Source organism: Engraulis encrasicolus, chromosome 21 (assembly GCF_034702125.1).
Source record: "Engraulis encrasicolus isolate BLACKSEA-1 chromosome 21, IST_EnEncr_1.0, whole genome shotgun sequence".
In the NCBI taxonomy this organism is placed as follows: Eukaryota; Metazoa; Chordata; class Actinopteri; order Clupeiformes; family Engraulidae; genus Engraulis; species Engraulis encrasicolus.
In genome coordinates this window covers 14,373,942-14,391,705 of record NC_085877.1, presented here as the reverse complement: position 1 = coordinate 14,391,705, position 17,764 = coordinate 14,373,942, and the positions used below count along the sequence as shown (strand labels likewise).

At 41.6% G+C, this 17,764-nt stretch overlaps 1 protein-coding gene across 1 annotated transcript in view; it reads left to right on the top strand.

Annotated features, from left to right (window-relative positions):
* ppp1r14bb (protein phosphatase 1, regulatory (inhibitor) subunit 14Bb) overlaps positions 1-11,571 on the top strand; it is a 37,700-nt gene extending 26,129 nt beyond the window's left edge. The window contains exons 2-4 of the mRNA XM_063186247.1: positions 8,675-8,758; positions 9,825-9,857; positions 10,133-11,571. Of these exons, the coding sequence (XP_063042317.1) occupies positions 8,675-8,758; positions 9,825-9,857; positions 10,133-10,198 (183 nt within the window). The 3' untranslated portion in view covers positions 10,199-11,571. The remainder of the gene's footprint in view (positions 1-8,674; positions 8,759-9,824; positions 9,858-10,132) is intronic.
* The last annotated feature ends 6,193 nt before the right edge of the window (positions 11,572-17,764 follow it).

The window sequence follows — 17,764 nt, the reverse complement described above, 5'->3', positions numbered from 1 at the left end:
GGGGGCAGTTGGGCAGGTGCAGTGACAGCTGCTCTGGGCTCCTCTAACCAAGGGGGAGGACGAGAACACAGAGAGAGGGGGATAGAGAGAGAGAGAGACGGAGATGGAGAAGTAGAGATTGAGGAAAAGGGGAAAGAGAGAGATGCATAGTGAAAGGGAGAGGAAGAGGTTGGGAGATTATCGGGGAGAGAGATGGTGGGGGAGAAAGGGAAGAAAAGAGCAGAGAGAGGGAGAGAGAGAGGGAGGGAGAGAGAGGGTTGGACAGGAACAGGCAGAGAGACAAAAAAAGAAAAAGAGAGAGGGAGAAAAAAAGCTAGTGAACAAGAGGAGTACTCAGCTTAGACTGCCTCGGAATCGAGCCCAGAAATCTGCTCTTCCCCAATTTATTCTGTCTTACTTGTTTTTTTTCCTGCCTTCTTTGTTCACCTCTTCACTTACTTTGCCTCTTAATTGGTCTGTCTAGTGTCTACCTGTCTTTCAGTCTGTCTGTCTTCTTTCATTTTGTTGGGGATTAGTAATGTAGTATCTACTATCTATCGGCTACTTTGTATGTTTATGTACTGTCTACTACCTGTGGTAGCCGTGGCCCAGTGGTTAAGGAGACAGGTGTTAAATCTGAGGGTTGCAGGTTTGAATCCCACCCTTCCACTCCACGGTTGAGGGGCTCTTGAGCAAGGCACCTACTGTAGTCCCTAACATTGCTCCAGGGACTGTATCCAATACCCTTTACCTAAACAGCTGTAGGTCGCTTTGGATAAAAGCATCAGCTAAGTTTAGTGTAATATAATGTCTACTACAAAAACCCAGTAGCTTCAGCTCTGCTGCAAGGGGCTGGTGATGGCTATTTATTTATCTTTAATCATTCTCACTGGGGGTTAATTAAATCTGCACTGTGATTCCACTCCGCAGTACTCTTCTATCCGTCTTTCTATTTCTGTATCTATCTCCTCTACACCGCTGAAGCAGTAGTCTCTTTTATACAATACTCTGCTGTGACTGTGCTTGTGTTGACAGCGGAGTGTTATGGTCTATCGAGCTGTCTTCCTTCATTTCACATCGGGGATTAATTAACCGAGTTGTTGGAAGGTGGAATTTAATATTGTTGCCTTTGCTCTACCCCATCTTTCTTTCATGGGCAGTCATGGGTTAGGGCTTCAGACTAAAGCTTGCTGGTTCGACTTCTGACCCGCCAGGTTGGTAGATTTGAAGGAAGTCATGGGTAAGCAGTCAGGGCATCAGACTTGTATCCCAAAGGTTGATTGAGGTACTCTGAGGTACTTGGGCCTGCTTGCACGGGTGAGGTATAAATACAATTTCATTTTTGAAGTGAACCCTTTGTGCTGCGAAGTGGTGTGTCACAATGGCAAAGGCAGTTTTCCAGGTGAACTTTCACCATACCCTATATATATAATAGTACGAATAAAACTCTTATTCCGCTTTGAAGAAATCATATTAACTCTTCACAGTTCCGTATAAAGGCTACTCTGAGTTAAATTTTATTCAGAATAAAGAGTGTGGTTTATTCCTCTTTTAATTCCTAACAGCTTTATCCCTCGGTCATACAGTGGTGCTCATATGTTTACATACCCCAGCAGAATATACGCTTTCTCTGTGATTTCTCACAAAATATGAAGGATTACACAAAACCCTTTTTTTCACTCATTGCTAGTGACTGACTGAAGATATTTATTAGCAATATTCTGTGTTTATTCTCTCAAAAGCATGATCACAACCCAAACTACCCAAATGACCCTGTTCAAAAGTTTACATACCCTAGTTTCTGATGCTGAATATGGCCCTGTTTAACATCAGGTACCGCTCTGAATTGTTTGTGGTAGTTGTGGATAAGGCTCTTAAATGTTCTCAGATGACAAAACAGCACATTCTTCCTGGCAGAATGGTTGTTTCCTACAATATCTTTGGGTGTCTTGCTGGAACCTCACATTTGAGGTTTCCCCTGTGTGGCTCAATGATGTTGAGATCAGGAGAGTGAGATGGTCGCTCAAAAACCTTCATTTTATTCTTTCTGAAGCTAACGACGGGTTGATTTGGCTTTCTGTGTCGAAATATTGTCATGTTGGCACTGTTGGAATTACAATTCAGAAATGCAATATGAGGGGTTTGGTTGGAATCAAGCCAATGGGCAAGGGAATCATTGCATTGCAATGATCATTGCAAGGGAAATTGTTCAGGAGGCATAGGACAACCAAAAAATAACTTCAGGTGAAATATAGGACAACATGACAAAATGTTTTAAACTGTACAAGAAAGAGGCACTTGAGGAAAGATGGGCTGTTGGGGGTTGCCAGGAGAAAGCCATTACTACAAAAATGCAAACATATTATTTTGCATATGATACACCAAATAACATAGTGAGAAGCATCAAAATGCCTGTGACAAAGTCATTTTGGAAAAATTAGATCAATATGGAACTTTTTTCAGCCACTATTAACAGTATCATTTTGGAGAACAGTCAACGGAGCCTATGATGAAAGTTACACCATCCCTTCTGTGAAACATGGTTATGGACCACTGATGTCATGGGGACATTTGAGTTACAAATGCACTACACTTTTGGTCCATACTCACAGAATGATGAATACATTGCCCTGTGAAAAATACTGGAGGAAACTTGACACTCATCAGCCTTGAAACTGCACACGGTCCATTGTTTGGACATGCCAACATGACAATATTTCAGCACAGAAAGCCAAATCAACCCATCATTAGCTTCAGAAAAAATAAAATGACGTTTTTGAGCGACCGTCTCACTCTCCTGATCACAACATCATTGAGCCACTCAGGGGAAACCTCAAATGTGAGGTTCCAGCAAGACACCCAAAGATATTATAGGAAACAACCATTCTGCCAGGAAGAATGTGCTGTTTTGTCTTCTGAGAACATTAAGGGCCTTATCCACAACTACCACAAACAATTTAGAGCGGTCCCTGATGTTAAACAGGGCCATATTCAGCATCAGAAACTAGGGTATGTAAACTTTTGAACATGGTCATTTGGGTAGTTTGGGTTGTGATCATGCTTTTGAAAGAGTAAACACAGAATATTGCTAATAAATATCTTAAGCCAGTCACTAGCAATGAGTGAAAAAAAAGGTTTTGTGTAATCCTTCATATTTTGTGAGAAATGGCCAAGAAAGCGTATATTCTGCTGGGGTATGTAAACATATGAGCACCACTGTATATACGTATATACGTTAATTCCGTTTTAAAAACAATTCCAGTCGTTCCGCACATGCTCGTTGCTATGCAATGACACAAGAGCCAATGACGCAGACCCAGACCCTGTGCCTGCAGACCCAGTGTGTGCATCCTCTATCCAATCGAAATGCTTTCTGATTGTGCAGAAGCAGAATGGGATTTCCATGGCTGGCTGAAGAGTAAAAGTTAGTATCTTTGCCTCTACAAACTCCAGAATAGACAAACTAGAACTAGCCTATCGGTCTTTCTACTTACAGCATCTCTCCTCTACTGCTCAAGCCCAGTAGCCTCTGTTTGCTGCCCTGGGGCAGCTGTGGTGTTGTGGTTAGAGACTTGGACTGTAGATCACAAGGTTGAAGGTTCATTCCCCACCCCTCACCCATCCCGTCCTCCCTCCATGGCTGAAGTGTCCTTCAGCAAGGCACCTAGCGCCACATTGCTCCAGGGACTGTAGCCCTGTGTAAAGTCACTTTGGATGAAAGCGCCAGCTGAATGTAATGTCATGTAATCATGCTGCGTAGCTGTATCGGGGCCGGTGATGACAGTGTGTCATGTCCCGAGCAGCCCTCTTGTCTCCCTCCTCTCTCATCTGGTCTCCACGTCTTGGTGTGGTTAGGGTGCCGCTGCTTTTATTAGCTCTAGAACTACACAGTGCAGTAGAGAGCAGCCAGAGGCAGGCTTTCCACGAGGCAAACCTAGGCAACTGCCCAGGGCCCCCGACCTCCATAGGGGCCCCAACTGTCACATCAGTCGCGCTAAACACAAAAAAAGTAGGTTTGAACTTAATTTGTCACGTATGTAAAGTGATCGAAGAGATAAATGAGACAAAACACTAAAATAGCACCAAAACACAGAATTCTATGTCTATGTAGTGACTTTTGAGGGTCCCATGTTCATATTTCGCCTAGGACCCCAAAATGGCTAGATCCGCCCCTGAGAGCAGCAACCGAACGAGTGCCAAGCCAGGCCCTCAGTCAGTCAGTCAGGCAGTGAGTCACCAGGCAGGAACCACAGAGAGGTCAACGGGGCTATGTGTGTGTGTGTGTGTGTGTGTGTGTGTGTGTGTGTGTGTGTGTGTGTGTGTGTGTGTGTGTGTGTGTGTGTGTGTGTACTGTAATGTGTACGTGTCCTTGCATGTGCTAAGGTTACTGTGTGCATGTATCCCTCCTTATGTGTGTGTGTGTGTGTGTGTGTGTGTGTGTGTGTGTGTGTGTGTGTGTGTGTGTGTGTGTGTGTGTGTGTGTGTGTGTGTGTGTGTGTGTGTGCCCACAGAGAGGCATGTGGCAGCAGCTTATTTAGGGTGTGTGAGTAAGCACATGGGCGGGGGTGGCGTAGGGTAGGGCTTTACAGGGTAGGACTGGGTTAGGGTGGTAATGGTAGGGCAGTGTGTAAGTGTGTGTGTGTGTGTGTGTGTGTGTGTGTGTGTGTGTGTGTGTGTGTGTGTGTGTGTGTGTGTGTGTGTGTGTGTGTGTGTGTGTGTGTGTGTGTGTGTGTGTGTGTGTGTATGTGTGCCTGTGTTTGAATGTTTCCTATATCCCTGATACTGCAACTTCAACTCTCTTCGTGTATTGGTAGGAATATTAATTGTTGAAACCATTTGGAAGATTTGGTCCCCAAAACAAAGTACATAATGTATGTGTGCGTGTGTGTCGGGGTGTGTGTGCATGCTGGTGTATCAGTTACAGTTACGGAAAAAAATGGTGGTGTGAAACAAAGCAACATGGAGAGGAAGAGAAACAGGTTTTGTTGGCACTAGGGCTGGGTATCGCAGCCATGTTCCTGTATCGATTCGATTTCGATTCTTAGGGCTTTGAATCGATTAATCACGATTCAATTCGATTTGATTCGATTCATTCCGAATCGATTCAATCCGTTCCCTTCTTGGTGCCAGGATTTCCCCCAAAAGATGCTGTTGCCTATTTTTATATCAAAATGTCAAAGGGCTGTGGCTTGACAGTGTTAACAGATTGCTAATTTGTAATAAGTAGGCCTATTCCTAATTGACTAATACCTATTGGGTATTTTCAGCAGACCTAAATGAAACAAAAAGAACAAAAAGAAAAAGAACCAAAAAATCGATTTTGTGGCTTGTGAATCAATTATGTGAATTTTAAATGATATCGATCGATTGAATCGATTATTTCACCCAGCCCTAGTTGGCACAGAGAGAAAAAAAATCCGAGCGGAGGAGTGCGGGGAGGAGAGAGGGAGAGGGAAAAGAAAAAAAGACAGCTGATTAAGCCACCAGCCTCTATTGAACAAGACAACTCCATGGAAGAAAAGGGAAAGATGGATGATGGTGGGAGGAGGAGAAATGGCAAAAGACTGAGAGAGAGAGAGAGAGAGAGAGAGAGAGAGAGAGAGAGAGAGAGAGAGAGAGAGAGAGAGAGAGAGAGAGAGAGAGAGAGAGAGAGAGAGAGAGAGAGAGAGAGAGAGAGAGAGAGAGAGAATGAGGAGACTGGGAGTTTGAGATTATGGATGGAGAGAGAGCTACAGAGCGAGGAGAAAGAAAGAAAGTAAGAAAGAGGGAAAGAAAGACAGATGGGGCAGGGTGGGATTGAGTGGAGGGAAGGGAGTGGGCAACAACAGAGAAAGAGAGAGAGAGAAAGAGATGGAATAGAGGATGGTGGTGGAGGAGGAGAAAGGCAAATGAGGGAGAAAGAGTAGAGATGGAGAGAGGGGAAACATGGAAGACAGATAAGCAAAGCGAGATGGAGAGTGAGCAAGAGAGAAAAAGAGAAAGAAAGAAGAATCATGAAGAAACAGATGGAGAGAGACAGAGGGGGAAATCTGAGAGACAGAGAGACAGGCAGGAGGGGGAGAGAGAGAGAGAGAGAGAGAGAGAGAGAGAGAGAGAGAGAGAGAGAGAGAGAGAGAGAGAGGGAGAGTGAAACTAAGAGAGGGGATCGGTAGCATATAATTAGGCTATAGAGGCTGCTCTCCTCTTCTCTCCTCATGACTGACTGCACACTGCCATATTTTTACATGCAAATGCAGCCAACTGCCATGTGGAAGAGAAGGATGGGGTGGCAGAGAGAGAGAGAGAGAGAGAGAGAGAGAGAGAGAGAGAGAGAGAGGCCATGTGGCCACCATGAGGAAGAGGAAAGGAGATATACAAGATTGAGAGCGAGAGAGAGAAAGAGAAAGAGAGAGAGAGACTGAGGCAGACAGTGATGGAGAGAGGGGGATGGAGACAGGGAGAGAGAGAGAGTATGAGAGAGATGGATTGCAGAGAGGGCGTTAGAGAGATGGAGAGATTGCAGAGAGGCGTCTGTTGCGAAAAGAAACATATAGCGAGAGATAAGAGAGGCCGGGAAGAGGAAAGAACAACTGAGGACAAGAGGAACTAGACGGAGGGCAAACACCATTAGGTGGAAATGTTTTGGCAGGATGACACTTTGGTGTGTGTTTTTTTGGTCCCTCTCACACCCATGGATGGCCACACACACACACACACACACACACACACACACACACACACACACACACACACACACACACACACACACACACACACACACACACACACACACACTTTTTCTCTGTCCGTGTCACACACCCACACAGTCTCTCTCTTTTCTCACTCACACACAGTAAACATCCTACGCACATCCACAATCTCATATGCTCTCTCTCTCTCTCTCTCTCTCTCTCTCTCTCTCTCTCTCTCTCTCTCTCTCTCTCACTCTCTCTCTCTCACTCACTCACTCACTCACTCACTCACACACATACACCTCACACAGACATCAGACACACACACACTCAGACACACACACACACACACACACACACACACACACACACACACACACACACACACACACACACACACACACACACACACACACACACACACACACACACACACACACACACACACAGACTCTCTGTGCACACACATCTGCTGTATATCCAGTTGTCCTCACAGGAAGTCTGGACAAGCGTGCTCTCCGTGATGTGACGCAACCCAGGCCTAGCGCTATCAGTAGGCACCAGTGCGCTTATCGCCGCAGTTATTTAAAACCACGCTCGTCCAAAAACCCATGTTTTTCCCTTGCTTTCCATGTCCTATCACAACAGCCAGTGACAACCTATAAACTAGCGATAATGTGTATCACTATGGCCAGAATATTTTTTTTGCGGGGCACTTATTATTGCATCTGTTCTCATAGTGTGTTCTTAGTATGTTGTCCCATTGTTGTTGACGCTATTGGGTTATTTGACTCTATCATTGTCAGTTTTATGGTTATTTTTTGAATACTGTTTTGTTGCTGATGTGTTTTTATGGGTTATTGAGTTATTTGACTCTATCATTGTCAGTTTTATGGTTATTTTTTAAATATCGTTTTGCTGCTGATATGTTTTTTATGGGCAGGTAATTTAATATACCCTGGTACGACCACACAAAGCACGCTCTGTGTCCACACACACAATGGAGACCACACTGGCTGTTGTGCCGCAAGGAAACATTGTGGGACAGTGCCCTCTAGGGGCGAAGTCTTGTAATGGCCTCTTCCCAGGGATATCCTCGACGACGCTCGGCTGTGTGCGTCACGGCCTTAATGACTCTCTGGTCTATTTTAACACACGTGCAGCAGTGCAGCGGTCTCGAGGACTTAAGGGAGGGTTGAAGCTGTCTGCGGCCACCATATGCGACTTGTTGGGTTTTAAATGACAACATTCAGAGCGCCGTTGAGAAACATGGGTCCTCAGTTCAGTGAAGCCATGTGGTTCTAATTCAAGTGCAAGCTGTCATAGTGTATCATTAGTTTCTCATTTATGTAAAGTGTACTGGATGTTCATTCAGGGTGTAACATAGTTCATGTTTGTACAAAGTACAATTCCAGAGTAAATTGTGTACCAAATTGTGTACCAAATACACAGATAGATGTACTGTGTATGCTGCATTTTTCTGGTGAAAAGATGGGACTGGGGTTTCTGTGTTGCACACTGTAAAACATTGCAAGTCTGTTAAACTTATGGTTAGTTGCCCTGCTGCCTTAAGTTTATAAGTTAACCCAACCCAAGGCATAACTCAACCCAGTGCCAGGTTCAAGTCTGGCTTGGGTCACCTCCTGGCTCTCATCTCTCTCTCCCACGCGTTTTCTTATCACTAATTGACTGGCATGTCAAGTAGAGACAATAAAATCACAAAACATCTGGGACTGCTCTGTTTGAATGTTTACCACTCACTTCGTGCTAAGTTATCTGTGCCAGTTGAGCCACATGCGTGAAGTACTCTGCATCACAACAGTAAACAATTATGACACACAGTTGTAAACAAATACGATACATCAGTGGGAAAAATTAACTTGTTTACTTGTAACAAGGTTGTAATGATGATCTCTCTTTTGCTCTCTCTCTCTCTCTCTCTCTCTCTCTCTCTCTCTCTCTCTCTCTCTCTCTCTCTCTCTCTCTCTCTCTCTCTCTCTCTCTCTCTCTCTCTCTCCCACTAGGAGGAAGCCATCCCTGAGCTGGAGATTGATGTGGATGAGCTGCTGGACATGCAGAATGATGCTGATCGTGCCTCAAGGGTCAAGGTGAGACCTCTGTCCAGTCATATACCCACAACACATAGGTAGAGATACTACCTAATGTACATACTGATGTACGCCAACTAGCAGAGTTCAGCAAGTTCAACATTAGGCAGCTTCCCTCTTAAAGACACATACAGATGGAGACAGAGCTAGTGGCGTGGCGCTAGTTAAGCTCACTTGTTAGCGCATCTGCCTACTTGCCAGAGATAGAGACAGTCGTGGGTTCGAGCCCTGGGTGGTGGACTGCACAGGATGACCTTGGTTACATCCATTATGATGACCTCCAAAATGTCTACTCATCAAATCAAGATCTAATCAGAGATGATGGCATTGTTCGTTAAATGACTTTGGAGACACATATGCTTGCATATACTTTAACTTTCTACTCGCTGAAACCAACAATGTAAAACAATTAAAAACCTGTCCACATGGACAATGATTTGTGTACTCTCGAAAGGTTGACAACAAAGTAACATTGTTTTTTTTCTAATTTGAAAAATCATGCTGAGAAATCACATTACTACATGATTGGTTTTATTTCTTTTGAGTTGAAACAGCTGTAGCCCCTTAATGCGCGCCGTACCTCCAGTGGCACGCTGTAATAGTCATTGAAATGTAACTACCATAGCACTACAATACTATGATACAACACAGGCCGTTTAGTAATGCACCACAACTTGATCATTACCATACTGGTAACAACAAATTTATAAAGCTGCGTCTTGAGGGGATAAGATACATTGATTACAAATGATAAAAAGATGAGTTGTAGTATACTACCTTGTACAACAAAAAAAGATTTAAGTTAACTCAACTTGAGAAAGCCTTGAGTTGAATTAAGCCTAGAGTTGAGTTACCTTACGAAATTAAGGCAGCAGGGCAACTTACTTTTCTGTGTTTAACTGGCTGCAATGTTTTACAGTGTACACACGTACCCAGTCAATCAAAAACATATGGGAATTGCTTTTGCATTATGCATGAGTACAGTTTGATTAGTTTTGAAAAGACTGGGTTACTTAATATCCATTAGATGATGCCATAAATCTTCCTCTGTTTTGTGTTTTGACAGGACCTGCTCGTAGAATGTTACAAACCTACTGATGTAAGTGTTCATTTCCCTCTTGGCTAATCAAATAGACTTCCTGTAAACATTAGGCCGCATGGCCTGAAAATGTTACTGTGCTTTAAGAGAGCCGCTCTTGTTTTTTTCAATTGATTGAGCATTTCGAAAGGTATTAAGCCAGTAAACAAAACTGAAACACTGTACTTTATATTTGCATACATTCATTCATCATGGCAGTAAAGTCGTTATGTGATTATCAAGATCTTGATATGTCATAATTGTTGTTGTTTTTTGTCCTTTCTCTCTTCCCGTAGGACTTTGTTACTGAGCTGCTGGACAGGATCCGCGGCATGAACAAACTCACACCTCAGAAGAAATAGAAGCCTACCCTGCCATCCACCCTCTCTCCCTGCATCCCTCCCTCCCTGCATCCCTCCTCCTTCCCATCCTCCCTTTATCTCCCTCCCTTCCTTCTCTTCTGCTTCTCTCATCCTTTGCTCCAAGAGAGCTCATACACCTGTCCAGAGCTGATGGAAGTAGGGTGTCCGTAGACTAAAGGCAGGAATATGCTTGCTGTGTGACCCTCCATAGGCATACAACCGTGTGTGAAGGAGACACTGGAGGTGTCACCAAAGGGGATAAGCAATCTGGCTCTCCCCAAAACTTTCAGATGATCACCCCCATTAGTGGGGTCAAATTTGCACCTGTCTACATGCCTGCGCACCTTGCGTTGAGGTGTGGTACCATGCACAAGGCTGACATAAAAATATACATGGCAATGCATTCCTGCACAAATTGTGTACGTGCATGCATTTCCTCTGGCAAGCATATTCCATCCATTAGATATGTATCAATATAATGTGTATGGGGGTGTCTGGTGGGTGGGATCAGGGAGAGGAGAGGTGGAAGCAAACTATTGTCAATCAAAGCTGTTTTAATAAGCAGGGCTTATCTTCACCATCTCAATGTATTTTATTATATTTTTGCTTTATTTTTGGGTTGTTATGTTATGTATTTTTTTCATTTTGAATGAACATATTTTTTGAACAGAAGGAAGACATTTTTTAAATGTATTTGAAAAAGAAAAAAAATGTTTTATTTGCAAGACAGACTTTCATGTCGTGTTGCTTTAGTGCTTTTCTGGGGTTTTTTTTGGAATTTTTTGTGTGTTAACTTTTTTGGGGGGCTTGGGGTTATACTCGTTCATATGTACTACAAGTTGCCGAGCGTGCCATTAAACGGAAGGCACCAATCGGCCCATGGGCAGGTTCCTTCATGTTTGTTTCCGCCAATCGTTGGGCTAGCAGCACTGTTGGCTCTCAGCCAATCACATGAAGCCGTTATAGCAGTGTGGCTGCATCGGCCAATGGGGACAAACGCGTACAGGCGGCCACGGTATACGAGAGAGATTCAAAATAATGAGGCCTTGTATTTTTTTTTTTTGTATTTTATTTATTCCTTCTGTTTTTTATTTTTTCTGACCTTTCTTCCCCTTCGTATAGTGTACAGTTAAGGGCTTAGTATGACATGATGGTTTGTCATGTCACTTTTTTAGCATAGATCACATAAAAGAGGGGGAAAGTCAGAGGTGCAGGAAAAAGAGGGACACACACACACACACACACACACACACGCTCAGACACAAACAAACAAACAAACAAACAGATGCACAGACTGAGACGACACAGACCACTGTTGCCCTCAGGGAACTGCAAGAACGCACGCCAACACATATACACACACTCACACGTGCGCGCGCGCACACACACAAACACACACACACATCAGCTGTGGCTGTCTGGCCGCAAAACGCAAAAGCACACACAACACACACGTTGAATCAGACATACATGTATGTGCTTGCTGGATCTCCAAGATAGGATGCTTACACAGTGGTTTGCCCTCCAGCTGAAAGCAACGAGGGTGAGAGGGATGCAGTCCCAATGCTATATCTCAACAGACTGAAACCCGCCTGTCACATAATGGCTGACGTATAGCCTGTACCCACACAGTGCTTTAGTGATCACATCATAGCTAAAGGATATAGCCTGTACCCAGACCAGCTAATAGCTGAAAGAATCTTAGCCATGACACCATTGCCCTTCATGGGCACAGCCAATACGACAAAAGGCTGAGCCCATTGCTGTAGTTCAGTGTGTGTGTGTTTGTGTGTGTGTGTGTGTGTGTGTGTGTGTGTGTGTGTGTGTGTGTGTGTGTGTGTGTGTGTGTGTGTGTGTGAGAGAGACTTTTTGTAGGCATCCCAATTGACTGCTAAAATATGGTGTGTATGTGTGTGTGCATATGTGTGTGTATCATTTGTGCATGCGTACGTGCGTGCAAATGTCTGTGCATGCGTGAATGTCTTAAATCAGGGTTGTAAAGGGCCTATCACTATTTCAATCTTAAACCAGCACACAATCATCTCTCTGCCCTTCCTTGCCTCAGATTCTTCACTTTTCTATCCTTCTTTTTTTTCTTGTGACAGCGCTCATCTTTTTTAGATGACGGCTCCCACACCTTTTTTTGTTCTTTTTTTGTATCAGACGTTGCCTTAGGTTTTATTTTAAGTTACACAAACCAAATAAATAGAGAAATTTAATTTTTTGGAAACCAAGTCAATTTACACACACACAAAAAAAAATCTTTTGGACTCTTAGAAGAGTAAAAAAAATATACTGTCTCTTTCTTAATGTGGGTGATTCTGTTTTTTCGGAGTGGCTGTTGACGCTAGACCCTCTTATAAACAGTGGATAGCTGCCAACATTTTACATTTTAATGGAATCTCTGGATTTTTACTGTGTTCAAGCTAGAGCTGTTGATTGTTTTGTACTGTACAAGAAACGCCAGAAACAAGGATTTTGGTTAAGAAAAACCATTAAAAAAATACAAAGCAAAGTAATTTTATGGGAAAAAAATGTAGACATTGTTAGAAAAGGCTTCAGGGCTGTGTTTTTTGGAAACAAATGACAATAATGTAGCAATATTAAACTGTCCTGTTCTCCCATTTGTTACACTTTTATGCAACTTTAATAATAAAAAAAAACATTCTGAAACACTTTTGTGTATTTCTTTGAATAACCTTATTTCACACCCTCCAGTCAAGCTGTGCATCTTATATCTTAGAATGGTAACGTGTGTGTGAACGTTTGAGAGTTTCTCGGTCCGTGTACCATTCGTTCTTTTGTTTTTTGATTCAGAACCAAATAACGAAAAAACGGCTGGTTATTTCATTATTTCGTTTTAGTGATAAACGAAAAAACAAATTTTGATCTGTATTTCCAAATTTTATTTTCTACTTCATTTCAAAATAACGCCAATGAAAAAAAGGTTGACGTGCTATTTTTAATTTTTGATAATTTCATCTCTCGGCCGTATGTGCCCCGGAAGTTATAGCCTACAAGCCGACCTCGATTAAACAGGTTTAACTGATTACTAAATCCATACTGGATGTTGTCAGAAGAGGTGTTTTGAAACATATATGTGAAATTCACAGTCTAAAACAAATCTTAACGGCAATATGTTTATGAAAATATATCAGTTGAAACTTGAAAGCTTTCATGTCTGCCTGCATGGTGGACGGGCACCCTCTGTCCATGGTGCTGAAATCGCGGCACCAAAGATTCTTTTAATTCTAAAGTCTCTGGCGGCACTACTCTTAGGCCTTCGTTTCATGAGTGAATAGGCAGCCTACAGACAGTCTACAAAAGACCAAACAATACAACCAATCAATACTGTTGTACCCTTTGCCGACATAAGGCTCTCACATGCACGTCACAAAACAATAATCCACGCGGCGGGACTATTTTGATTATATTCCTTCCAGAAAATGTTAAAAATGACACAAAAATCAGTAATTTGCATTGTCCGTAATTATACCAAACTAAAACAAAAGTAGCCCTATACACGTAGAAGATAGTCACGTTACAAAACTTCAACAAAAAATGCGAGTCATATCACAAATGAAGGCCATCCAAAATGCTGGTTTATTGAGGCAATTACCACAAAATCAATAGCATCAGTTTTACACTGGAAAATGAAATATGAGCTAAAACACCCCCTATCATCAGTACAGTAGGTTACATTTCTGAGTAGCTCTAGGTGCGATCATTCTCTCTGGCATTTGCAGATGGTGCAGCCCTTGTATTGCACTACGAGCTGTCCACGTGTGTGGTGCTAGGTGAAATGCGCACTGGCAGCACTCATCTTTGAGTTTGGGAGATGTCTTTAGTGGGAGTATTTGAATGTGTGAAAACACGTTGAACACAGTGGCAATGGCCATTTCAGTAAGCTTGGGGAAGTATAGCCTTTCGCCCTACTATTTGTAAGCCTATCTTGTTTCACCGTCGTAGGCTACTTGCATCAGCACAGTCTTGCCAAAATAACGTTGATGTGGTGCTGACATTTTACTGAAGCCTAATATCTCAACCAAATCGGGAGTAAATTGAATTAAATTAAAGTCTCTCAACATGGCTTGCCATTCCATGAGGGATAAGGAGAATGCAACTCACACACGCGGTGCGTTCCTTTGATAGATGCCTCCTGTATTAAGTGCTGCGCACAAGCATTGTGTAGGTTTAGAGAAATGACAGTGATAAACATATCCAGGTCAAAATTATAACAGGAAAAGAGGGACAATGACAAAGGGAATGAATTCGCCAGGAAGACAGATTTTATTTGGCAAACTAGAGACTTTCTAGGGTTCATGACTAAAGAATGCTTGGCATTAGATCTGATGGCTAGTGGGGGAAACGTCAGAGGGCAATTCTTTCCGGGAGTCCAACAACAATACAATATCAAAATGTCATGGTGGACGCGACCACCTGCCACCAAAAGTCAGCTCCTTTCGGTTCCTAGAAAACAGATGCCTTAAAATAATAATAATAATCCAGATCCCATTCGGCTACTAAGGCTATCTCCACATTGTTCCATTAGACAGCTTCGCTGATAATCCTAGCTAATAGCTGTAGTAAGCCCACAAGACATCAAAACAGTGTTCGGCGGTGGTCGTTGTCTATTACAAAACTGTAAATAAAACCTGGGGTCTTAAGGGCCGTACACACACGTCGCTGCTAGTTACTCGCTCAGCGGATGAAGTCAATAGAATGTCTACGTGTTCCAGCGAGCCTCGCTGGCGAGTAGGCGAGGAGAGTACAAGCGATGCGATGTGGGCGGGTTCCGAGATAAACTTATTTTATCTTCGAGCGACGCGAGTTAAGCGAGTAACCAATTGGAATGCAGAATACAGATTATTGACAGGTGACGTTACCCCTGTGGTGTTCTGACCACCCAACTTCTGCACGCCATCACACTTTGGTTTAAAAGTGTTGAGGAAAATACATCCAATACAGTGTACCATCAAAAGCTCATATGCATGGTTGTGCACAGCACACGATTAAACCGTCTATGGTTAAACAGCGTAGACCTACATTTTGTTTCGTACGGACGTTATTGGCGCGGACAGCGGGAACCATGACAACCAGTAAACAAAATCACCCAGAGCGAGTGGCGAGTAGGCGAGTGAGCAAGTTGCGAGTAAATAGCAGCGACGTGTGTGTACGGCCCTTTATGGTAGCCTAGGCCTACGACATTTAAAACTGTGTCTGTCGTGCGCGCTGTCAAATGAGAGCCACGAGAAACGCGGTGGGGCGCAACATCGTCCTGTGTTTCGCAACATCGCCAACGGCAGGGGTAAACGCTATCACTTCCGGGGCACATAAGGCTGAGAAATGAAAATATCAAAAATTAAAAATAGCACGTCGGCTTTTTTTTCATTGGCGTTGTTTTGAAATAAAGTACAAAATACATTTTGGAAATTCAGATCGAAATTTGTTTTTTCGTTTGTCACTGAAACGAAATAATGAAATAACCAGCCGTTTTTTCGTTTTTTGTTACTTGGTTCTGAATCGAAAAACAAAAGAACGAATGGTACACGGACCTTTCTCAATGGGAATTTATCAGTAGGACTACCTGCTCTTATAAGAGTTACTGTTAGTTGGAACATAGAGGGTGGAGTTTATCTAGAGGGTTCATAACCATGTTAGCTTCCGGGAATCGGTTGTTCCAAAAAAAAATGGGGCGGGTGTGAAGAATCGCTCAAATTCGCTGAAATAATAGAGATGATGGGGACATTTACTTGATTTTCACGTATAATACCGAGGAAAATTACTTCCGAATCGAAACGGGGAATTCTCTTCACTGACTTGAGCTTTATCCAAATCATGTATTCTTCTGTTGTAAGGTTAGCTGTAGAATTTTAATTAATTTTAGAGTATGGCTCAATATAAACCTAATTGTAAGACACTGAACACAATGAATAGAGCTTTGGTAGAGGTTTTGCATGCTGTCCAATGCTAGTACTAGGCTAGTTATTATATCGAGTGTATTAACAGTTTGAATTGTAAAAAAAAAAAAAAGAAAGTTATCTGACGGATTGTGAGTGTGTGATTGAAAAAAATTTCGAATTGGAGGGGGGGGGATGGGGGGGGGGGATTGAAACAAAACAAAAAGGCAAAGGGCAAGAGGAGGGGTTTTATGTTCTTTCTTCACCGCAAAAAAAAAAAAAACCAAAAAAAAAAATAAATAAAAAAAAATTTTAGGCCTAGGCATTCATCAGGCAGTGGTGGAAAAACAGAATATAAAAAACGTCATCAAAAGAACGAAGTTAACGACGCTGTGAATCTCGAGTCTGCCGATATCTGTGCGATTTAAAGTAGGCCTAGGTAGCGTACCATTATGCCATTATGCCGACCAGTTTTTTTCTATTTTTTTTATTTTTTATTTTTTTGTTTTTTTTTTATTTTTTTTTTTTTTTTTTTCTTTAATTTTTTTTTTTTTTTTTTTTTTTTTTTTTTTTTTTTTTTTTTTTTTTTTTTTTTTTTTTTTTTTTTTTTTTTTTTTTTTTTTTTTTTTTTTTTTGTTTTTTTTTTTTTTTTTTTTTTTTTTTTTTTTTTTTTTTTTTTTTTTTTTTTTTATTTTTTTTTTTTTTTTTTTTTTGTTTTTTTATTTTTTTTTTTTTTTTGTTTTTGTTTTTTTTTTTTTTTTTTTTTTTTTTGTTTTTTTTTTTTTTTTTTTTTTTTTTTTTTTTTTTTTATTTTTTTTTTTTTTTTGATTTTTTTTTTTTTTATTTTTATAATTTTTTTATTTTTTTTTTTTTCTTTTTTTTTTTCTTTTTTTTTTTTCTTGTTTTTTTTTTTTTTTTTTTTTTTTGGTTTAGGTTAATAGTTAGGTTTAATAAACCTATCTTAATGATTAACAACTTGTAGGCCCTAGGCTGTAGAGTGTGGTCTGGAAGACAATGAAGATTTAATGAAGATTTACTTAACAAATAATTAGGACCTATAGCCTATATGGTCCTTATTTGTTTTTCAAGTCTATACTTCCTTGTTTTTTGTGATGTCAAAAATTAAATGGCAATGGGCAATGGCAATTTAAAAAAAAAATCCTGGATCTAGACCTCCACCAGTATTAACATACTTAGCCTATAGAAATGTTAATAAAATTCCCTTCAGAACTGTTTTGAGTTTTGCTGACCGAGTAGACCAAAAACGACCTAGCATACCCAAGCAATCCTCCTTTCGTGGAGGAAAATAAGAGTCGACGTCTTCGAAAGGGCAGAATAGATATAAAAATGCACCGGGAGTCGTTCAGGACTGTAAATACGTTTGGCCTTTAGGTTTAATGTTCTTGATTAGTTCATTTAGCCAATATCGTAATTGAAGGATATGTATACCCTTATGCGTCATTATTTTAAGGTCCTCTGTCTGTAAATATGTTGTTTATTTGTTTGTCTGGCTGCTGTGTTAGGCCTACATTCCCATACAGAATGAGTAGGCCTAGTCTACTATGGAACTGGGGTTAGGATTAAACATTGAGGTGGGCCTATAACATAATTCACCAAACTTACCGGATGTATAGGTAGTCGTTTTGTCTTTGCCTTAAAAGTAGGC